The sequence below is a fragment of the Oxyura jamaicensis genome, assembly GCF_011077185.1.
Source record: "Oxyura jamaicensis isolate SHBP4307 breed ruddy duck chromosome Z unlocalized genomic scaffold, BPBGC_Ojam_1.0 oxyZ_random_OJ77443, whole genome shotgun sequence".
NCBI classification, from domain to species: Eukaryota; Metazoa; Chordata; class Aves; order Anseriformes; family Anatidae; genus Oxyura; species Oxyura jamaicensis.
Window position 1 is genome coordinate 1 of NW_023305607.1, and position 21,114 is coordinate 21,114.

General features: G+C 70.3%; 5 protein-coding genes across 5 annotated transcripts; 3 read left to right on the forward strand and 2 right to left on the reverse strand.

Moving 5' to 3' along the window:
- Window positions 1–1,983: 1,983 nt before the first annotated feature.
- On the reverse strand, window positions 1,984–8,180 carry LOC118158728 (transmembrane protein 8B-like). The gene is made up of 13 exons (XM_035313409.1): window positions 8,001–8,180; window positions 6,070–6,259; window positions 5,751–5,958; window positions 5,403–5,536; window positions 4,996–5,255; window positions 4,222–4,577; window positions 3,935–4,031; window positions 3,709–3,832; window positions 3,190–3,332; window positions 2,892–3,070; window positions 2,661–2,807; window positions 2,468–2,584; window positions 1,984–2,339 (listed from the first exon to the last, which is right to left on the reverse strand). Exons 1-13 carry the CDS (start codon window positions 8,131–8,133, stop codon window positions 2,004–2,006), a joined length of 2,424 nt encoding a protein of 807 aa, XP_035169300.1. The 5' UTR covers window positions 8,134–8,180; the 3' UTR covers window positions 1,984–2,003.
- Window positions 8,181–8,648: 468 nt separating this feature from the next.
- On the forward strand, window positions 8,649–12,691 carry LOC118158727 (TATA box-binding protein-associated factor, RNA polymerase I, subunit C-like). Its single transcript, XM_035313408.1, is given in 15 exon segments — window positions 8,649–8,822; window positions 8,915–9,008; window positions 9,139–9,245; window positions 9,330–9,425; window positions 9,502–9,572; window positions 9,647–9,803; window positions 9,805–9,895; window positions 9,985–10,095; window positions 10,182–10,305; window positions 10,400–10,471; window positions 10,584–10,719; window positions 10,805–10,933; window positions 11,047–11,221; window positions 11,335–11,472; window positions 11,549–12,691. Coding segments are annotated over 15 exon segments (2,751 nt in total). The 5' UTR covers window positions 8,649–8,696; the 3' UTR covers window positions 12,673–12,691.
- A 288-nt stretch (window positions 12,692–12,979) lies between these two features.
- Window positions 12,980–14,095, forward strand: LOC118158731 (histidine triad nucleotide-binding protein 2, mitochondrial-like). The gene is made up of 5 exons (XM_035313412.1): window positions 12,980–13,065; window positions 13,380–13,514; window positions 13,614–13,718; window positions 13,792–13,864; window positions 13,960–14,095. Exons 1-5 carry the CDS (start codon window positions 13,000–13,002, stop codon window positions 14,049–14,051), a joined length of 471 nt encoding a protein of 156 aa, XP_035169303.1. The 5' UTR covers window positions 12,980–12,999; the 3' UTR covers window positions 14,052–14,095.
- Window positions 14,096–16,552: 2,457 nt separating this feature from the next.
- On the forward strand, window positions 16,553–17,766 carry LOC118158730 (sperm-associated antigen 8-like). Its single transcript, XM_035313411.1, has 6 exons — window positions 16,553–16,709; window positions 16,869–17,043; window positions 17,134–17,179; window positions 17,260–17,374; window positions 17,467–17,529; window positions 17,608–17,766. Exons 1-6 carry the CDS (start codon window positions 16,608–16,610, stop codon window positions 17,737–17,739), a joined length of 633 nt encoding a protein of 210 aa, XP_035169302.1. The 5' UTR covers window positions 16,553–16,607; the 3' UTR covers window positions 17,740–17,766.
- A 218-nt stretch (window positions 17,767–17,984) lies between these two features.
- On the reverse strand, window positions 17,985–21,072 carry LOC118158729 (atrial natriuretic peptide receptor 2-like). Its single transcript, XM_035313410.1, has 12 exons — window positions 20,960–21,072; window positions 20,741–20,812; window positions 20,491–20,650; window positions 20,248–20,403; window positions 19,998–20,166; window positions 19,760–19,906; window positions 19,463–19,586; window positions 19,287–19,355; window positions 19,035–19,209; window positions 18,858–18,956; window positions 18,658–18,749; window positions 17,985–18,560 (listed from the first exon to the last, which is right to left on the reverse strand). The coding sequence occupies exons 1-12, from the start codon at window positions 21,062–21,064 to the stop codon at window positions 18,498–18,500; spliced, it is 1,431 nt and encodes a 476-aa protein (XP_035169301.1). The 5' UTR covers window positions 21,065–21,072; the 3' UTR covers window positions 17,985–18,497.
- Window positions 21,073–21,114: the final 42 nt, after the last annotated feature.

The following is a 21,114-nucleotide window of genomic DNA, read 5'->3' on the forward strand; positions in this document are numbered from 1 at the left end:
TGCAATGGGGCTGCAGTGGGGCTGCAATGGGGCTGCAATGGGGTTGCAGTGGGGCTGCAGTGGGGCTGCAGTGGCATCACCGTGGGGTTGCAGTGGGGCAGCCGTGGGGCCACAATGGGGTTGCAATGGGGCTGCAGCGGGGCACGCAGCATCCATCCGGGCAACCGAGGCCGTGCCGGGCTGGAGTGACAGCTCAGCAGCCAATAGGAGTGTGTAGGCGTGGTCTCCCTGAGTCACGCCCCGCATCCAGGGGCGGGGCCAAGGGGGTCCAGCCAATCAGACAGGGGGGAGAGGCGGGGCGAGGGCGGCGGCGGGGGGGGGAGGGTCCCCGTTGACGTCAGCGGAGGGGATTCCCCGCGCGGCGGGGTGGGGGAGGGCAGGCTGCGGGGGGACGTTTTGGTGTCAAAAAGCCCGGATTTGGGTCTGCTGGGGGTGCTGGCACTGCCGGGGGGAACTGGGAGGGGCCCCGTCCGGGGGCTGGTTGGGGGACTGGGGTGTCCGCACCCCTAGAGGCCTTCCCTTAACTAATGAGGCGCCTCCATTGGTTATAATTAACTAATAATTAGCCATAATTAGCCCCAGCTTTTGGGGTGATAATTTCTGAGCAGGGAAATTATTATTATTATTATTATTATTATTATTATTATTATTACTCTTATTATTATTACTATTACCATTGTATCAGGACCAGTGGCAGGGGACACCAAGGCTGACAGCCCCCGGCACAGCACCAATGCCCATCCCAGCCATCCCCGTCCCTGGGGGTCTCGAAGCCCCCACCCCCCACCCCGAGCCATGTCGGGTACCAGTTGCCATGGGGATGCCGGAGGCACCTGGCTGCCATGGGGACACCGTTACCACGGCGACAGGGCGCAGGCAGGGATGGAGAGCACCAGAAGGATGCTCCTATGGGGGAGGGGGTCCGAGTCGTGGGGACCCCAAGTCCGTGATGGGGGGGAAGGCAGAGTCCGGCCCCAAGAGCATCTCCAGGGGAATGGGGCTGGAGATGCTGGGAAGGGGGCAGGGGGATTCCCCATGGGAGCTGCTGGTGCCCAGGGGGTGCGCAGGGCTGGCTCGGATCCCCTCGGCTGCTGCTTGGCCCCGCGCCCTCCTGCTCGGCCCGTCCTTGAGCCGAAAAGTGCAGCCGCAGGATTAATTAAACGAGGGAGCGCTGAGCGGCTGCCCTCTGTTATTGTAGGGCCTACACCAACCCACCAGGCAGCACTACGCGCCGACCTCTCCTTGACATCGCGGTGCCCGCTGACACTGCCGGGGAGACACGGCTGGACGTGGTGAAGTGAGCAACGATTTTAATTAAAAATTAATCCTTAACCAGCCTGGCCAACGCGGGAAGGGCTGGAGGATGATATCCTGGATGGCAGCCGTCAGTCCCCGGGGCCCTTTGAGCCCCATGGCTCGACAGGGCTCGCCGGCCCCAGCAGGGCTGCAGCCTCGCCATCCTATCCCCATCATCCCCTCCAGATGCCCCCCGCAGCCCCCAGCTGGGGCCTGGCTCCCGGGGAGCAGGTTTAATTAGATCACAATCCTATTAGGGAGCTGCCCGCCCGCCTGCAGCTGGTAATCCCGTTAGGCATCCCCTAAATCCCAGCGCGCCGGGCTCCATCCCCAGGGAATGGCTCGGGGCGGGGGCTGGAGCAGCAGCAGCAGCCCCAGGAGCTGCCCCGCTGCTGGCATCACCCTGGCTGTCACACAGCCCTTGGGGACCTGCGTGGCACCACGTCCCCCCCAGGCAGCCGGGGGGGGGGGGCAATGCATGCAGTGCCCCCTCCCAGTGCCTCGGTGGCACCAGCTGGGATGTCACCACTCCAGGTTGGGGACAGCCACGTGTGGGGTGCCAGGAGGGGCAGCTCCGGGGTGGCAAAAAGGGGGCTGCGCCGCGGGGACCATCAGCAGGCTGCGGCCGCGCGGAGTCCTGGTGCTCCGGGGACAGGGGGACGGCCCCGGTGCCGCCCCCCCTGCCCGAGTCCGCTCCACCGGCGGCATCAGCTGGTGCAGATGCTGTTGATGGAGGCGACGGCGGGGTCGACGAGCCCCAGCTCCTCCTGCTCGTTGACGCAGAGCTGGTACCCGCAGCCCTTGCGGCGGGGCAGCGAGCCCAGGCGCCCGGCGGGCTTGGCGCGGGGCGGCAGCAGGAAGCCGACGCTGCCGGCGATGAGCAGGTGCCAGATGCTGTGGATGTAGAAGTAGTTCTCCTCCGTCTCCACGAAGGCGTAGAGCAGCACAGCGGCCGCCGCGATCAGGGCCCCGGGGCACAGGTAGAAAGCCCAGCGCTTCCAGGTGGGCGGGTAGCAGTGGCGGCGGCGGATGGTGCGAGCCGTCTGCGTGGGGACAGCGGGGCATTGAGGGGGGGGCTGCGGACACCCCGATGGGGCAGCCGTGTCCCCCCTGCCCCCTCAGTCCCTGAGGGACCCCCGGTGGGGACGGGGATGCGCCCCAAGGTCCTTACCCAAGCGATGGCCATGATGCCCAAGGCGAAGAGGCTGGGTCCCAGCAGGTTCCAGAGCCCGTGGCGGTCCATCTGCAGGGCCATGGAGAGCAGCATGGCCCCCAGCAGGTACAGCACCTGTGGGGAGGCAAGGGGGGGGGCGTCAGGCTGGACCCTCACCCACCCGGGGATCCCTCCCCATCCTCGCACTCGCCTGCTTGACCACGGGCTGGAGCCGGGCCATGGCGATGACGGTGACCCAGACGGACATGAGGGAGCCCAGGAAATCGCAGAACTGCAGCACGTCGTAGTCCATGATGCAGAACACCACGATGCCCGGCTGGTCACAGGCGTGGTAAAACTGAGGGTGGGGAGAGATCAAAGGAGGTGAGAGCCGCCCCGCACAGCCCCAGCCCCTCGCCCGCCGCCCACATTCCCCACTCACGGTGGAGAAGAACATGGTGAAGATGTAGACGGCGGCTTCCAGGAGGTAGTGGCTGCGCACGGCGATGGCCACGGGAGGCACGAACATGACGTTGCTGAGGCAGAGCAGCAGCGTGGAGAGGAGCTGGAAGCCGTAGGAGAACGCCTCGGCGTTGTCCGTGCAGCCCCAGCCGTTCCAGCCTGCGGCCGGGAGAGCGCGGCCGTCACCCTGCAGCACCCACGGGGGCCGGGGGCAGCGGGGAAACCCCTTCCAGCACCCTCGGGGGGAGCCAGGCAGGGAGACTACGGGGTTATCTCACCGGCTTTGCACTCGCAGGCGGCGTACAGGTAGTTGTTGGTGCGCAGCAGCTTGCACTGCCCGTAGATGCCGCAGTCGTTGATGCAGGGCGAGAGGTAGGCGCGCAGGTAGACCTCGGCCGTCACGTTGGTGCAGGGCTCGAACCTGCCCCGCGGGGGGACGGGGTCAGCACGCGCCCGCCGTGCCCCTGGAGCAGCTCCCACCCCCGCCATGTCCCCATGCAGCCAGGTCTGCACCCCATGCACAAGGAGCACACGCAGCCCCGTTTGCTCGCACCAACACACCCCCAGGTGTGCCCACGGCACCGCCTGCACCCCCAGGCCCCACGGGGGACACCTGCGTGGCAGGGCTGGGAGCAGAGCCACAGACCTGGAGGGGTCCCACGAGACACCGAGCTGAGCCGGGGTGCGGAGCAGGCACCCCGAGGTGCGCACGAGCCCTTCCCAACCGCCAGCCGTGGCGACCCTCACCCAGCTCCATCCCCGTGCGCCCACCCAGCACCCGCACGGAGGGCTCCTACCCGTGCTCCGTGGCGCAGAGGGAGCGCAGGCTGAGGTACCAGCTGCCCGTCTGCGGGTAGGGGATGCGCAGGCGGCTGAGGCTGGCCGTGGCGTTGACGGAGAGCAGGAAGCCTGCCAGGGACTCTGCCGGCAGGGACAGCAGCCGTGAGGGGAGCCCCTCGTGGGGTACAGAGGGGTGCGGACCCCCCGGCGCACAGCAGGACGGGGGGGGGCTGCCCAGCCTACCCGTCTCGCAGGTGACCGAGGCGTTGTCACCGGAGGCCAGCGGCACCTCGTGGTTCAGGCAGCCGAACACCGTCGCGTTCTCACCACGCAGGGAGCTCTGGCGGCAGAGGGGACACGGCCCTAAGCCAACTGGGGATGTCCCCTGCTGCGACAGCACCCTGACCCGTCCCCCACAACACCCAGCCCACCACCACGCACCCTAACCCACCGCTCCCAGCCCGCAGCCGTGACCCAGGAGCACCCCAAAGCCCGTCCCTCGCCCCGGTGCCCCCGCCCCAGCACCTCACCACGTTGAGCCGCAGCTCCAGGTTGAGCACCCCGCCGCTGTCCAGCACCGGCAGCAGGTTGATGACGAAGACGGCGGGGCGGTCGGGCGGCACCGACACGTTGGGCCCGAAGAAGATGTAGAAGTGGACGGAGAAGGTGTCCAGCTCGTTGCGCAGCGTGGGGCGGACGGGCCAGCAGCGCTCGCCGGCGGCAGAGGCGGGGACGGCGGCCAGCGGGCGCTTGGTGCCGTTGGGGCTGGCGGGAGGGGGGCTGTCCCCCAGCGCCAGCCCGCCCGCCGAGCCGAAGGAGTGGGGCATGTTCATGGAGGCGCTGGAGGGCAGGAAGGGCGGCCGGGACAGGCTGGGGCGGGAGCAGTCTGGGGGGAAGAGGCGTCAGACACGGCACCGCACGGACACCCCCCTGCCTCCCACCACAACTCCCTGCCTGCGTCCTGGTGCCTGACAATGCCACCGAGCATCCCAGTGTCACCGAGCATCCCAGAGCACACCAGCACCTCCCAGAGTGTCCCGAAGCATCCCTGAACCTCCCAGCATCCCAGAGCATCCCTGCACTTCCAAACACCCCAGGTAATCCCAAAGCATCCCAGCATCTCCCAGAGCACCTCTGCACCTCCCAGCATCCCAGTGTCCCAGCATCCCAAAGCACCCCAGTGTCCCAAAGCATCCCTGCACCTCCCAGCACCTCCCAGTGCCCCAAATCATCCCCCTGCCCCCAGGCCCCACAAGCACCCTCCAGCAGCCCCCCAAATCAACGCCGAGGCCGGGTCCCCTCACCCGTGAGCTGCACGATGACCTGGAAGGAGACGGCGCCCGGCGCCCCGGGGTGCCTCTCCACCAGCACGTAGTACCAGTGCTGCCAGAAGGGCAGGTCCAGTGCCAGCTGGCAGGGCGCGTGCTCCCGGCAGTCCAGCGCCGTGGAGTTGTGCAGCGGGGGGGCCTTGGCCCGCACCCGCAGCCACAGGGGGCAGCCCTCGGCCCCCCGGCACCGCAGCACCTCCACCAGCACGCGTGACGTGTAGCTGGGCACGAACACCCTGCGGGGACACCCGTGTCAGCCCCTGCCCCTCGGCGCGCGGAGAGGGGCTTGGGGGAGGCAAGGCAGAGGGATGGGGGGCCCTCGGGGACCCAACCGCCCCCCAAAAAAGGCTGCCCCCTCCTTGGCAGACTCCCGTCGAGCTCACTTGTAGAGGCAGGAGCGGTTGTGGGGGGCCATGCTCTGCTCGGAGGCGTAGCCGGGGTACAGCACGGCGATGTTGACCAGGCGCTGCACGATGAGCTGCGGCTGGAAGAGGTACTGGCACTCCTCGTAGAGACCCTGCGCCAGCCAGGCAGTCAGCACGGGGGCTTGGGGGGTCCCCAGCAGCGAACTGGGGTGCTGCCCGCCCTGGTACACCCCCTCCAGAGACGCCCAGGACCCCTGCCTGGCGGCGTGGTGATCCACGCGGGACACCCGCCCCACGTGCCGCCAGCCCCATAGGCCGGTCCGACCCCGCGTGCCCCAATTCCCACCCCAGCCCAAAGCCCCGCACCTTGACGGAGATCTTCCCCTCATCTTTGGGCAGGTGGGCAGCCAAAAACCAGTCCCCGGGCAGGGGGCTGGTGACGTTGAACACCCCCGTGGTGCGGTTGGGCAGCGTCCAGGTGAGGGTGAGCGCGAAGGAGCCAGGGACGGCCGTGTCCTTGGGGAAGTGCGTGCGCAGCGGGTTGATGACCGAGGGAGCCCCCGAGCGGAAATACCTGCAGGGGGCACGGCGATTAACGGGGTCCAGGTTCGGGGTGGTGGCATGGGGACATGCCGAGGGACACCAGGGGGCAGCGCCCGGCAGCAGGGACACGCTGTGCACTCACACGGTGATGCTACGGTCCGGGCAGTGGTCCCCGAAGGTGCCACCCTGCTCCTTGAAGGTGATGAGGTTCCAGACGGCGATGACCGTGTCCTCGGGGATGTGGAAGTGGAAGAGCTCGATGCTGGCAAAGGAGCGGAACGGGCTGAGCTTGCGCGGCGTGCGGGTGAAGTAGTCGGTCACAAAGAGCCCGTCTGCAGGGGAGACCCGAGGGGCAATCAGTGGGGCTGGGGGGGGGGGGCTCAGCACCCCTCCCGGCCCAGGCCCACCCCACAGGCTCTGAACATGCCCCAAAAGCATCAGTCCAGAGGCAGGAACCCCGCGCTGTGCCATCTGCCTTGTCCCCAGGGCTGGTGGCAGCTGTGCTCCGTGCCCGGCTCAGCAGGGAGGATTGGGGAGCAGCACGCCCCCCACACAGCCCCCCGGCTCTGCCCCGCTCGGCGGGGGAGGAAGGGTGCACAGATGCGTGCACATATGCACACGGGGGTGCTGCCTGCGTGCACGGCGAGGCGGAGGCGTGCACACCCACGCGTGGCTGCGCACAGCTCCGCGGCCGTGCAAGACGCTCCCTGCAGTCCTGCCCAAACATCCAGCACCCCGGGAGATTTCCAGGAGCCTTGGCAGCAGCGGGCAGGCAGATCCCTGGAGCTCCAGACAGGAGCTGTAACTTCACCCCGCCGCTGGGACGCCTGCCCAGCGCCAGCCTGGGAATCCCAGGCCTTATTCCCCAGGGATGCACCGAGGATGGGATGCTGCAAGCTGCCAGCAGAGCGGATGCCAGCAGAGGACGGGGCTGCGAGCAGCCCAAGGGACTCGTCCAGCTGGGAACTGGGAGAGCGGAGAAGAAGGGCTGCTTTGTACAGCCTGTGCCTGGCCGGGGGCGCGCGCGCGTGTGCTCGCGTGCACGTGTGTGTTTGTGCTGCGTGTGTGCAGCCCCAGCAGGCTGAGCCCCGACATGCATCTGCTCCCTCTCCTGGAACAAAGGCAGCTCCCCCTCCCCTTCCCCGGGCACGAAATGCCCGTCTGCGTGCGCGGGTACCCGACCCCAAATCCTCCGCCACGAACCCCCGAGCCTCTCCACGACACCCCCAGGGGACCGGAGCTCCGTGCCAGGGGGGTCCCCGGGGAGAAGAAGACCTCCAGGAGGGGTCCCCGTGCCCAGTCCCCCGGGACGAGGTTGGGGGAGGGGACCGGGGGCCAGGACGGAGCCCCCCAAGCCGGCGGGGCCCCGAGGCCGGATGCGCAGCCCCGGGGCTCAGCACCGCGGACAGCGCCCGCGGCCGGGGCTCAGCACCGGGGACAGCGCCCGCGGCCCCAAAGCGCCCCCGCCGCACACCTCGGGACCCCCTTCCCCTGTATCACCGCCCCACAGCGAGGCACCGCCGTGCCCCGCAGCGCGCTCCCTCCCCACGCAGCCCCGCGGGTGCCCCCGCAGCTCCCCATCCCCGCCGCCCCGCACCGCACGCACGCAGCCCCGCGCCCCCCCGCTCCTCGCGGATCCCGACCCCACCGACCACGACCCCTCGCGTGTCCCACCCCACGGCATCCCCCCGCTCCGTGCCGGCCCTACACGCTGCCCCCGAGATGGGGGGGTTCTCCCCCCCATTCCCCGCCGCGCCCCATTGCGCGGACTCCCCGCAGCGCGCCCCCCGCCCCCGTGCGCGCCCCCGAGACCCCCCGCGCGCCCCACGGCAGGCGGGCGCCGTGCCCCACGCCCCCCCCCTCCGTTCCCCACGCAGCGCAGCCCCGTGCCCACGCACCTCGCACCCCCACAGGATAACCATTCCCCCCCGTAGGATCACCGCACCCCCCGATAGGGTCACCGTGCCCCCTATTATGGGGTCGTGACTCCCACTATAGGGTCGTGCCCCCCATTACCGGGGCGGGCCCCCCCAGTAGGGGGCCCCTGACCCCCCCCGGCCCCGGGGCGCTCACCGGCGGGCGGCGGCAGGAGGAGGACGAGGAGGAGGAGGAAGAGGAGGAGGAGGAGGAGCAGCGGCGGCGGCCGCAGCGGGGGGCGGACGAGGGGGTCCCGGCGCCCCCGCCCCGCGCCGCCCCGCCGCCCCATGCCGCCCCGCCGCCGGCAGACCCGACGCGCGCCCGCGAGAATGACGTCACCCGGCGCGCCACGCCCCGGCCACGCCCTCCCCGAGCGGCCATTGGCTGTGCCGCGCGTCGATCGCCGCCCTCCGCGACTCGAGCGCTGATTGGTGCGGCGGCGGGGGGGCGGGGAGATCCCGGCGGCGCGCGCGCGCGCTCGGGTCGCGTGCGGGGCGGGACGGGGTGGTGCGAACCGGGATCGGGAACGGGATCGGCACGGGGGCTGGGACCGGGACCGGGACCGGGACCGGGACCGGGACCGGGACCGGGGTCGAGTTCGGCTCCGGGGCCGGGAGTCCCCCGAAAAGGGAACCTCTGGGAGCGGGCACTCCCCTACCACCCTCCTCCGGTACCGAGAAGCCCCCCCTGTACCGGCCACCTCCGGTACCGGGCACTCCCCGGACCCCCCCCCCGTTACCTCCCTCTCTCCGTACCGGGTATCTCCGGTACCGGGCACCCCCCCGGTCCGCCCCCCCCCGGTACCCGGCACACCCCCCGGTACCGGGTACCCCCCCCAGCTCCGGTGCCGCCATGGAGTTCCCTGCCGCGCTCTTCCCCTCCTACTTCGGCAGCGGCCCCCCCAGGGACGAGGCCGGCCCTGCGCCAGCTGCCGGCTGGGGGGAGCACGGGCAGGTGCTGGAGGCCGGGACCGGGCAGGTGAGGGGGGACGGGGAACGGGGGGGGGGGGGGGGTGACCGGGGATGGGGTACCGGTGCCGCCCTCACCTCCCCACCTCTGTCCCCGTACAGGTGCAGCCGCTGTTTGTGCCCCGCCGCAGCCGGCAGGGCGAGAGCTGGGAGCCCTGCGAAGCTGCTGCCGTGCCCCTGCTGCCACCCAACGACAGTGAGGACCTGGGGGGGTCTAGGGGGAGCCCCCAGCCCCAGGCACTGAGCCGCATCCTGGCACCTGGGCAGCCGTCCCTGCTGGTGTCCCGTCCCCACGGTGCCAGCCGTGCCCTGCTCTGTCCCCGCAGGCTGCTGGATGCCACCTCTGGTCCCCCAGGACATCCTGTACCGCGGCGTCCTGCGCAGGAAGCTGCGGGCAGGGAGGTCCGGAGCTGCGCTGGACTTCACCAAGCAGGTAGCCCCGAGGAGATGGGGCAGAGCCTGGCGGGGACCATGGCATCCCCACGCATCCTGACCCTGCCTTTCCCTCCCCGCACAGCTAGGCCACTTCTTTGTGGATCACCCAGAGGACGCCTTCGGCTCCCTGGGGCAGCTGCTGCACAAGAACTTCCACCTGGGTGACTCCAAGCTGAGGGTCAGTGCCTTTTTTTTTGGGGGGGGGGCTCCATCAGCTCCCCCCGGTTGCAGCCCTGACCTTCTCATCCCCGCAGAGACACTCTCGGGACACCACCATCCGCATGACAGCCCTGGTGGAGGACCTCAACCGGCTGGAGGCCAGGCGGTGAGTGCTCCCCGGGGACAGGGAACGGGGGGGCTCCTGCGGGACCCCCCCGCTGACGCCGGCTGTCCCCGCAGCGGCTGCCCGCGGCGTCACTTCGTCCCCCGGCTGCGCTGGTTCTCCCACCTGTGCCGCGACTGGCTCTTCGAGGTGCCGCTGGGGCTGCTGGCCGACTGCCTGCACGAGGAGCTGCTGCTGCAGTGGGCCGGGCTGCTCTTCGACGACAGCTCCACCGGGGGGGGCGCTGGCCTGGCTGCCCCCCCAGGAGCCGAGCGGGCGCGTGGGACGCCTGGTCTACCCCGGCGGGATGGCCATGAACCACCTCTGTATCCTTACCTGTGGGGCAGACAGGGGGGTGTCCCCTGGGGAGGTGGGGGGGTTGTGTGGCAGCGCCCTTAGCCGCCCCCCCCCCCAGATTTCCAGGACGTGGTGCTGGAGGAGCAGCCCCGTGCCCGAGGCGCGCCGGCACAGTTTGAGCTCAACGGGCGCATCCGGCAAGTGGGTGCAGCACGAGTGGATGGAGAAGGTGAGCGCGCCCCGGGACCCTCACCCTGGGGTGACAACGTGGGGACCCTGCCCTCTCACCTGCCACCTCCTGTGTGTGTCCCCCAGATTTTGTGGGCGTCCGCTCCGACTATCACTGCGGAGTCTGGAGGGTGCCGGGCAGGGCGGGCGCTGCCCCCAGCCCACTGCAGGTCATCCGCACCGACGTGCCAGCCTCCTGCCTCACTGTCAGGTGGGTGCTGGGGAAACCGAGCTCGTGGGGGGCCCTGCTGCCACCACAGACCCCCCCCCTGTCCCCACGGTGATGCTGTCCCCCTGCCCCACAGCCCTCACCTCCCCGGGGAGCTGGCCGTCTGCACGCAGAGCGGATCCGTCTACCTCTGGAGCGTCGAGACGGGGTGAGATGGGGTGCTGCGGGCTGGACCCCCTGGTTTTGGGGTGCTGGGAGGTGGGGAGACCCCACCACAAGGGATCCTTCTGCTCAACATTTGCGCCCCTTTCTCCCCGCAGGCTGCAGCGGCTCCGCCACGACCCCCAGACCCTGTTTTTCCGGGACCACTCGCCCTGGCGCTGGAGCGACTTCACCGCCCACCCAAGGGTGCTGAGCTGCGCCGACCGCACCGGCATGCAGTGCCTGGATGCCCGGGTGAGCCTGGGACGGGGGTGTGGGGTCAGTGGGGAGGGGGTCCAGCACCCTGGGGTGCTGATGGCACCCTGCTCTGCCGCCACAGGCCCCCTCCAGCTGCCACTTCGACTTCTTCAAGGTGGGCGAGGAAGCCGGGTGCCAGCAGGGCGAGCGCGTGGTGCTGCCCCTGTACCTGGGCAGGGCTCACCCCTGCCAGCACCTCGTCACCACCCAGGTGAGTCCCCCCACAGCTGGGGGGCACGGCCCAGAACACCCCCACACCCCTTTAACACTGCCGATAACGGGCATCAAGGAGGGGAGCCCCGCTGAGCCGTGCCCCCCTCACAGTTCGCCGTGTACCTGATGGACGAGCGCCTGCCGCTGGTGCCCGTGCTGAAGTGGGCGCACATGATGAAGGACCCCCCTCTTTTCGCCCAGGTGGTGCCGGGGGGGCCCGGCAGGAACCATAAGGTGCTGCTGGGCACCTCCCACACCCAGGAGCTGCTGCTGCTGCAGTACACGGGTGAGAAGGCGGCAAGGGGGGGGCATGGGGCTGACCACGGGCACCATGCCCGCCTCCCCGCGCGGTGCCACGGAGGGCAGGCTGATTTTTTGGGGGGGCACCTCCTTTTTCAGGGGGCAGCCGGTCGGCCTGCCAGCTGGTGGGGCCGCCGCAGAGGCTGCACAGCATCGCCGGCTGCCTGCCTCACCTCCCCGCGCAGCTCCCACACCGGCACCACTTGCTCCAGCAGCGCCTCGGTGCGCCCGCCGCCGGTGAGCCTCCCCGGGGGTCCTGGGGCCAAAGAGGGGATGTGGCCACCGGGTGATAACGCCGTGTCTGTCCCCGCAGGGCTGGCCGCTCTGCAGCACCAGCAGGGCGGGCAGGAGGCCCTGGTGGTCTTCCAGCTCTCCGAGGCCGGGGATGTCTTCTACCAGGCGCTGAGGCACGAGGCGGCGCCAGCACCCGCTCACCGCCAGGAGGAAGAGGAGGCGACGGCGGCCCCGGGCTCTTCCCCGCTGTTCGGCAGCGAGGAGGAAGATGAAGAAGAGCAGACCTTCTACCTGTCCAACCTGGAGGTGATAATCAACGACGAGGAGGAGGAGGAGGAGGTGGGCACGCCGGTGGCCACGGAGGAAGCCGAACACCCCGCCGAGCCTCGTGCCAGCCCCCAGCCCCCCCCAGCCGTGCCCAGCCCGGCCGCTGCCCTGCGGTACCGCCGCTGGCTGCGGGCCATGCTGAGGGTTTGGGGGGGCTCCCCGCAGCACGCCTGCCCCCCGGGACCCCCCAGCATCAGCAAGCGGCGCCTCTTCACTCGCAAGGAGCTGGCGGCGCCCGCAGAGCCCAGCACCCTGCACCGCCAGCTGCGGCAGCGGCTGCGCCAGGCCATGCGCCTCGGGGAGCGCATCCAGCGCTGGGACACAGCCCCTGAGCCCCCCGGACCCCCACCACCGCCTCCCCCCGAGCCCGATGCCCTGAGTGCCCGGCTGACGGCGGCCTGGGGGGGCGAGTGGGGGTCCGGGGCAGCGGGCAGCAGCCTGGCACAGAGGCGGCAGGCACTGCGGGAGCGGCGGCGGCGGCAGAAGGCGGCGCGGGCTCACCGCAGCCTCTCAGCCAGCTTCACCTCCTCCATCACCTACCAGTCCGAGCTGTCCGAGCTCAGCGACGCGGGCCCCCCGCGCTCGCCCCCCTCATCCACCCCCCAGGAGGTGCCGGGGGTCTCCCCTCCGGCCGCCCCCTCCCCGCCGGCCCCCGTGGAGCCCATGCTGTCCTCACAGGAGCTGCGCTCCCGGGGGATCCCCAAGGAGCGGCGGCGCACACTGCGGGACTACCTGTCGGTGTGGGCCGAGGGGTCCCAGGACCCCCCCGAGCCCCCCAGCACCCCGGGGACGCCCCTCTGCATCCCCTCCTCCCAGAGCCAGCTCTCCTCCGCCTCGCAGCCCCCCCGCCGCAAGCGCCCCCGCATGGGCTTCTGAGCCAGCAGCAAATAAAGCCCTAATGGCACAGCCCTGGATCTGTATCTTTTTTTGGGGGGGGACACCCACGCGTGACCGTGGTGGGGGTGGAGTGGGGGGACCGCCCACAGCGCCCCCCCCAGAGGGGGGACTGAGCAATGTGCACTGCACGGATCCGGCTGGGTGCCCGCAGCGTGCCACGTCTGGGCGACCCACCCCAGGTCACGCGTGGGTGCAGGGGACGGAGCGCGGGTGCTTTAAGGCGCGGGGGGGGCGTGGCGGAAGCCGGGGGGACGTGGGGGGGCGGGGACGGGGACGTGGGGGGGCGGGGACGCGGACGCGCGCGCCATGGCGGCGGCGGTGCTCGCGCGTGGGTGGGCGCGCGCCTGGGTGGCGGGGGCGCGCCTGGGGCAGGTGGGCACCCGTAGGGTGGGCGCGCGTGGGATAAAGGGGGAGGAAAGGGGGGCGGGGGTGGGGTAAGGGGGGCGGGTGGTGGGTCCTGCTCCCACTTCCTCACCAGTGCAAAGTCCACGAGTGGGCGTGCACATATACACGCACAGCCCCCCCGCAGAGTGGGGACCCACGCAAGTCCCCCACGTCACCAGCTTCCCCCCCCATGCCCGCCCCCTGTTGCCCCCCACGTGTCCATGTTCCCCCCTGCCATGTCCCTGTGTCCCCCTCCCCACGCGTGCCCGGTTGTCACGCCCCCCCCCCCCGTGTGCCCCCAGCGCCCCCACAGCGGGCAGGACGGGGAGGTGGGCAAGGCACAGCGGGCGGCCGCCGGGGCGGGCACGGAGCCCACCATCTTCAGCAGGATCATCGCCCGCACCGTGCCGGCCACCATCCTCTACGAGGACGACAAGGTAAGGGGGCAGCAGGGACACGCGTGGACCCCCCTCCCCCCGTGGGCTGGTTCCCATGGGGGTGCGAGGGTCTCACGGCGCTGCACCCCCTCTCCGCAGTGCCTGGCCTTCCGCGACGTGGCCCCGCAGGCGCCCGTCCACTTCTTGGTGATCCCCAAGCGCCCCATCCCGCGGCTGAGCTGCGTGGAACCCCAGGATGCCCAGGTGAGTGGGGGTTTGGGGACACGAGTGGGGACAGGGGACACGCAGGGCTGAGCCTCCCGCCCCTTCCCTGCAGCTCCTGGGGCACCTGATGGTGGTGGCGGCGCGCATGGCGAAGGCGGAGGGGCTGGAGGACGGATACCGGCTGGGTGAGTCGGGGGGGGGGTCCCCTCCCCTGTGTCACCTCCCCGCTGCCACCCCATGGGTGACACGCCCATGCTGACCCCCATCCCTCTCCTGGCAGTGATCAACGACGGGAAGCACGGCGCCCAGTCCGTCTACCACCTGCACCTTCACGTGCTGGGGGGGCGGCAGATGGGCTGGCCCCCCGGCTGAGCCCCCCGGGTCACCCCCCCAATAAAGCTGCTCGGGTACCTGCAGTGGCTTGCTTGGCTCTGTTTTTTGGGGATGGCCCCAGTGCTCCCGGGGGTTGGTGGAGGCTGTGCTGCCTCTTATCTCAGCCTCCACACGAGCGGGCCTCCACTGTGAGATCCTCCCCATGCACACCACAGAGTGCAAAATGCTGCACTGCACACCTCAGACCCCATGTGCAAGCACCACTCTGCAAAATGTTGTGTTGCACACCCCAGGCCCCCTGTGCATGCACAATGCACGATGCATTGGACACCCCAGCCCCCCCCCCCCCCCCCACATGTATGCACCACTGTGCAAACTCTTGCATTGCACACCCCAGCCCCCCCGTGCATGCACCACTGTGCAAAAAACACCACGCTGCACACCCTCTGTGCAGGCACCACTGTGCACAACACGTTGCATTGCGTGCCTCATGTCCCCCCATGGTGCATGCACCACCGTGCAGGACGCATCACATCGCACACCTCAGAACCTGTGCAACACATTCACAGCACCGTACCCACACGGCGGCACCAGGCCACACGGCCACGTGCCGGGCAGCAGCGGGGCCACGGCCGGGCGTCCGTCGGCTCCCTGCCCCGTGCCTCCTGCTCCGGCCGCTGCTAAATTTAGCGTGGGGCCGGCGCTGGCGCAGCGTGCAGCCCACCTGGCACCGCGGCGCGGCCGCCTGGGCCCCCGCCAGGCGCGCAGGGACCGCAGCCGCCGGGGATAATGTGGGGTCTGTTCGGCTGGGTGTCCCTGCTTGCTGCTGTTGGGGCCCGGCTGGGGGGCTCAGCGGGGCATGGGGGGTCCCTGCTCTCTGCAGAACCCTCGCAGCCATCGCAGGCCCCTGCTCCTGAGCACCCCGTTAGTGGGAGCTCCCCAGAAGCTGCACTGGCCCCTGATAGACGGGGGGGGGGAGGTGTGGAATAAGGAGGGGGGACTACCCCTGCCCCGGGGGGCCCCCCTAAAGCATGCATGCAGGTACATTAGCATTGTGCCCCCCCTCTGTGCCGGGGCGGGCGGGGGGCCCAGGGTTGTTTTCGTTCCCCAGCCAAGGACTATCACAAATGACGCAAGTTTCCCAAAGAGATCAAGAGGGGGGGGGGGGAGGAGGGGGGTGGATGTGTCAGCAACACGCCGCGCCCAGATGTGCTCCAGCTCCCGCTGCCGGGCCCCAAGCACAGGGCTCCCCGCGGGGTGTGAGGGGGCTGCTGCTGCCCCGGAGCAGAGGCATGTCCCCGGGGGGGGGGGGGGGGGAAACCGAGGCTAAGGGCACGGCGCAGGGGCCTCTCTGCTCACCCCCAACCCCAGGCACGTGTGCGTGCCCCCCCGCCGCTCCTCTCCCCGCAGCTGCTCGGCAGATGGGCTCGCAGCAGACGCAGCCCCGGGCCCCTCCGCAGGGCTGCCGGCACGGACGGCCCCCGCTTCCCCGCCCCGACGGCTTGGCCCGGAGCCGAGCTCCCGGGGCGGGACCGTCCCCGCTGGGCCGCGGGGGTGAGACGCGAGGCCGGCCAGGATAAACAGAGGCCCCAGCGCCGGCAGCGCGGTGGCCCGGCCGGCGCACACCGCAAAGCGCTGCAATAACAGCCCGGGGGCCGCCGCCGTCAAAGGGCCCTTCTTCTGCACGGCGCCCGTCGAGGCTAAAGGGGCTGGGCGGGGGGGCGGAGAGCGGGGCTGGCGTCCTGCAGGCTCGGGGGGGGGGGGCAGAACGGGCTCTGCCCTGCCTATCCCGGGCCGCCACCGCCCGCCCCGAGGCGCGCAGCGGGCGCAGGGCGCACCCCGGCCGCCCCCTCTGGGCTCCGGCACCGCACGTGGACGGAGCGCGCGCGCGCGCCGCTGGCCACGCCCCCAACCACGCCTCCTTTACCCCATCGGCCACGCCCCCTTGCCCATCTCCCGCCGCTTTGCCCCACTCTGTCCCCGCCCCCCGAGGCTCTCCGCCAATGGGAGGCGCCCCGGCGCTCGGCTCCGCCAATCAGCTGGCGAGGATGGCGTCTGCCGTCCCCATGGAGACGGAGCGGGGCGCGGGAGGGGAGCCCCCGGCGCCGGCCATGGAGCCCGGAGCGCGGCGGGGGACGGAGACCCCCCGGGGGTGGGCACCGGGGGGGGCAGCGGGGAGGGGGCCCGGGGGTGCTGGGGTGGGACCGGGGGGGTGTTGGAGGGGGGTCCCCGGGTCTTGGGGGCAGCTGGGGCTAGGGTCACCAAGGAGGCAGGGGTCACCGAGGGGGCACTGGGGGATGTGACCCCGCTGTCTGTCCCGTCTCTCCGTCTGTCCCCATGCGCAGGGTGGCTCTGACTGGCTGCGTGCCCCCAGGGCATGGGGGGGACCCTGGGGATGTGCCCCCTCCATGCACGGTGAGGATCCAGGGGGACGTGCTGCTGCCCATGGTGGCCCCGTGCCATGGGGAAACGGCCAAGGAGCCCCCCAGGGTGGTGGTGGATGGGGGCGAGGAGCACCAGGAGATGCTGGAGATGGACAAGGAGCACCAGGAGGAGCTGGTGGCCACGGCTGAGGAGGTCCCGAAGGTGTTGGCCATGGCCAAGGAGCCCACAGAGGTGTTGGCCCCGATGCCCGTGGAGGAGCCAAGGCAGGTCGTGCCCCGTGGGAGCTGCTTGATCCACAACTGGCAGGAGGAGGTAACCCCTCAGAGCGGCCTGGGGGGGCTGCAAGGTCCCCTGGTCTTCATAGGTGTGGCAGGGGACAGCGTGTGCTTAGGTGGGGTCAACACACCTGGGGGGCTCGGGGAGGGGTTGGTGCCAACCAGGGGAGGTGCTGGTGCCACACCGTGTCCCCAGAGAGCCACCAACCACCTGGACCGCGTGCTGGTGCCGGAGATGGGCAGCGAGGGCTTTGTCCACCGGCACGGCCACCGCGGGCTGCTGACCCGCCAGCCACCAGACCAGCCGCCCCCCAGCACCACCACCAAGCACGCCTTCCGCCCACCCCACAGTGTCCCCATGCTGGCAAGAGGTGAGGCTGGGGGTCCCCACCCCAAAAAACAACGGGGGAGCGAGGTGCCTAGGGGCTCACAGCGGTGCTGAGGGTGCTGCCTCCCCGCAGGGCAGCGGGAGGCCACGCTGGAGCTGATGCTGTACCAGAAGTACAGGTGAGCCTGCCCCTCCCTGTCCCCAAGGGTGGTCCCTGTGCCTGGGGACCCCAAAATTGGGCAGTGGGGGGGTCCTGCAGGCAGGAGCTGCTAGAGGAGGCCTGCCCACCGCGTGCGCCCATGGAGCGGCTCTCCACCACGCACCGGGATTTCCAGGCGGGGGGCTTCCAGCCCACGCCGCTGCCCAGCACCCAGGTACCCACCCCACACCTCGCACCCCACGACGGGGCTCTGAGCACGCCGCCCCCCTCCCCGGCTGACACAGGGGCTCCCCTTTTCCACCGCAGCCCCACAACTACCACACGGAGCAGCCCCGCAGCTTCTGGCTGGAGCAAGCCCGCAGCATACCTGTGAGCACCCGCAACCTGCCCTGCCCCCGGGGACAGCACCCCCTGCTCACGGGGGGTCCCCACATCCCTCCCCTCCAGGGCGTCACCTGCATCCGCACCGGGGACAGCCCCTTTCGGAGGAACGCCGCCTTCTCTACCCCCATCACCGAGTACCTGCAGCAGCCCCTGCCCCACGTCACCGAAAGCTACGGGGTCTGGCCGAGCAAGTAATAAAGAGCAGGCGGTGTCCCTGCGCTGCCACCCAACCCCGTCCCTGCGACCCTGTGCACCTTGGCTGTCCTCGGGGCAGGCTGTGGGACCCCGACAACCAACCCCTGCTGGAAGCCACCACCACGTCCCCAGGGATGTGTCCTCTCCCCGTGCCCGCGGTGGGTGACACATGTCCCCGTCCCCATCCCCAGCAGGGCTCTGGGCACAGCCAGCACCAAGCTCGGAGCCCCCAAAGCAGACAGCGGTGCTGGGGGCAGTTTGTATTTCAACAAAATAGTCTGCGCGGACGCCTATATTTACACCTGGGGAGGGGGTATTTACAGGACCCGGGGGGGGAGGGCTATGTACAGGGGAAAGGGGGGGGCACAGGTGGGAGCAGCAGGGTCTGAACCTGCCCCGCTCCCTTTGCCCCCCCCCCGGGGAGGGGGTGACACGGGTGCAACAAGAGGCTGAGTACTGGAAAGAGAAGGCAAAGTGCCCTGCGGGGCAGCCAGGCCCCAGGGGAAGGCTCAGAGCCCGCCGAGCCGAGGGGTTTTTGGGGGGCTGAGGAGGGGGATCGGGACCACGAGAGGCTTTGGGGAGGGGGGTGTTGGGGGTCAAGGCCGGTCCCCCCGCTCCGTGGGGCAGCGGGAGGCTCGGGAAGGCTTTGCTGGTGCTGATGGGGGGGGGACAGGCAGTGCCGTGGCCGCTGCACGCCGCACGCCCAAACCTGCTCCGGTGCGCCCCAGGGGCACGGGGGGTTGGGGGCTGCGCCGGGCTCAGACGACTTTGGGGTCTTTCCTCTCGCCCAGCAGCCAGTAGGTCCGCATCTTCCCCTTGCCCTGGGGGTGGAAGGCAGTGGTCAGACCCCCCCATGGACCCCAGCCCCCCCGGGGGGGGGGGGGGGCTTTGGGGGTGTCTGGCACCCGGCACCCTCACCTTCATCTCCACGTCTCCGCGCAGCTCCAGCTCGAAGCAGCCAAACTCATCCAGGACTTCTTTGGTGGTGGAGGAGACGTGGATCTTCAGGGCTGGGGGCGCAAGGTGGGGGGACAATAAGGATGTGGCCGGTGCTGGCAGCAGGATGGGACCCACGGGGCTCATCCCCGAGGCCGGGCACTGCCGTCCCCGTGGCTCACCCTGCCCGTTGGACTCCATGCGGGACGCCGTGTTCACCGTGTCCCCGAAGAGGCAGTACCGCGGCATCTTCAGCCCCACCACTCCTGCGCACACGGGGCCTGGGGAGGGGACAGGGGACACGCTCAGGCCGGGACGGGGGGCACGGGGGGCACGCAGGCAGCATCCACCAGGCTCACCGGTGTGGATGCCGATGCGCAGGCGCAGCTGGTCGTTGGGCCGGTGGCGGATCTTGAAGGTTTTGACGGCCTCCAGCAGGGCCAGCGCCATGCGGACGATCTCGTGGGCGTGCAGCTTGCCGTTGCGCACCGGCAGCCCCGACACCACCATGTAGGCGTCCCCGATGGTCTCCACCTGCACGGCACCGGGGACATGGGGGGCTCGGCTCGCCCTCGCTGCCTCCTCCTCGCCCCCTTCCCCGCGCCCCTCACCTTGTACACGTCGAAGTTGTCGATGATGGCGTCGAAGCACGTGTAGAGGTCGTTCAGCAGCGTCACAACCTGCGAGGAGCAGGGATTTGGCCCCAGCCCCAGCGATGGCGCTGGTGGTGGTGATGGGACACACACACACGCAAACCCCCCTGCCCGCCCCCAGCCGTGCTGCCCACCTGCATGGGGGTGCTCTCGGCCGACAGCGCGGTGAAGCCCACGATGTCGCTGAAGTAGATGGTGACGCTGTCGAAAGCCTCGGCTCGCACCGTCTCCCCGCGCTTCAGCTGCTCCGCCACGGAGCTGCCGGGGGAAAAGGGGACAGTGGGTGCCGGGGGGACACCAACACGACGGGTGCCCCCTCCCCAAAATCCCACAGCCCATCGTCCCCGCTCCCCCTTGCCAACAGCGGCATGGGGAGCTGGCGGGCACCCCGGCCCCGCGGCAGCCCCCAGCCCCATCTCGCCCCCGCTCACTGGGGCAGGATCTGGTACAGCAGGTTCTCCGCCTTGCGCTTCTCCTCCAGGTAGGCTTGCGTGCGCTCCTCCACCAGCTTCTCCAGGTTGTTGGCGTACTGCTCCATGCGCGACAGCAGGTTGTCCAGGATGCTGGTGCTGCCCTCCCTGCAGGGACACGGACGCCGGCGGTGGGGACACACACACACACACCCCGTGGGACCCCCCGCCCGCCCCAGGCTTTGCCCGCAGCACCCACTTGTTGAATCTGCGGATGAAGATCTTGATCTGCCCGAAGTCGGGGCGCTCGGCTGGCTCCTGCACCCAGCAGCGCTCCATCAGCACCGCCAGCTCCTCGCTGTGCACCCCGATGTCGATGGAGGGGCGGAAGAACGGCTTCTGGCTGTTGCGCACCTTCTGCACGATCTCTGCCCGGGGAGCAAGGGATGATGGCCATGAATCCCCCCAAAAATCCACCCCACCCCATAACCTGCCCTGGCCCCCCAAACCTTTGGGGCTCAGGTCCATGCCCTCGATGTAGAAGGGGCCGTTGCGCAGGGCGATCTCCTGCACGATGATGCCGAAGCTGTAGACGTCAGCTTTCTGCATGCCCTGCGGGGGCAGACGGCCCTTCTGCAGCAGCTCCGGGGCCGTCCACAGCTTCTCTGGGGGGACACGGCCACGGGACGGTGAGACAGGGCCACCCCATGTCCCCACCACCCGTGTCCCTGTCCCCTGCGGCGGGCGCTCACTGGCGTAGAGGGCGTGCGTGTCCTCGCCGTCGCAGGGCGATCGGAAGCTGGCCAGCCCGTAGTCGGTGATCTTCAGCACGAAGCGGCTGTCCACCACGCAGTTGGAGGACTTGAGGCTGCCGTGGTGCCCGATGATGCTGTTGTGCAGGAAGGCCATTCCCTGGGGCGGACAGACAGACGGACGCGGTGAGGTTGGCAGCCTTCCCTCCCCAGCATCCCCCCGTCCCAGCCGTGCGCCCGGCGCGGGTACCTTGACGATGTCGTTGATGAGCGAGTAGCGAAACATCCAGTCCAGGTTGATGCTCTCGTTCTCCAGGATGTCCTGGGGGAGGGAGCACGCCAAGCGCCGGGACGGTGGCACCGGCACCACCCTCACAGGGTCCCCACGGCCACCCCATCCCCGAAATCGGAGCCCCCCCTTCCCCAGCTCACCCGACCCCCCCATGTCCACCCCGCTCGCCCCCCTTACCTGCAGGCTGCCCCGGGGGCAGTACTCGGTGACGATGCAGATGTTGGGGGGGTCGATGCACGCCCCGATGAAGCGCGTCAGGTGGTTGAACTGGATGTCCCGCATCTGGGGGGGGGACAGGCAGCGTCTGGTGCCCCTGCTCCCCAGTGTGCCAC

Coding starts and splice junctions, on each gene's coding strand:
- LOC118158728 (XM_035313409.1), bottom strand. CDS start 8,133: ATGGGGCGGCGGGGCGGCGCGGGGCGGGGGCGCCGGGACCCCCTCGTC. Junction 6,260..8,000: donor CCTCCTGCCGCCGCCCGCCG/GTGAGCGCCCCG, acceptor TCTCCCCTGCAG/ACGGGCTCTTTGTGACCGAC. Junction 4,578..4,995: donor GGTCATCGTGCAGCTCACGG/GTGAGGGGACCC, acceptor TCTTCCCCCCAG/ACTGCTCCCGCCCCAGCCTG.
- LOC118158731 (XM_035313412.1), top strand. CDS start 13,000: ATGGCGGCGGCGGTGCTCGCGCGTGGGTGGGCGCGCGCCTGGGTGGCG. Junction 13,719..13,791: donor TGGAACCCCAGGATGCCCAG/GTGAGTGGGGGT, acceptor CCTTCCCTGCAG/CTCCTGGGGCACCTGATGGT. Junction 13,865..13,959: donor GGAGGACGGATACCGGCTGG/GTGAGTCGGGGG, acceptor CTCTCCTGGCAG/TGATCAACGACGGGAAGCAC.
- LOC118158730 (XM_035313411.1), top strand. CDS start 16,608: ATGGCCAAGGAGCCCACAGAGGTGTTGGCCCCGATGCCCGTGGAGGAG. Junction 17,180..17,259: donor ATGCTGTACCAGAAGTACAG/GTGAGCCTGCCC, acceptor GGGGTCCTGCAG/GCAGGAGCTGCTAGAGGAGG. Junction 17,530..17,607: donor AGCAAGCCCGCAGCATACCT/GTGAGCACCCGC, acceptor CCTCCCCTCCAG/GGCGTCACCTGCATCCGCAC.
- LOC118158729 (XM_035313410.1), bottom strand. CDS start 21,064: ATGCGGGACATCCAGTTCAACCACCTGACGCGCTTCATCGGGGCGTGC. Junction 20,813..20,959: donor GCCCCCGGGGCAGCCTGCAG/GTAAGGGGGGCG, acceptor TCCCTCCCCCAG/GACATCCTGGAGAACGAGAG. Junction 19,587..19,759: donor CTGTACCAGATCCTGCCCCA/GTGAGCGGGGGC, acceptor TTCCCCCGGCAG/CTCCGTGGCGGAGCAGCTGA.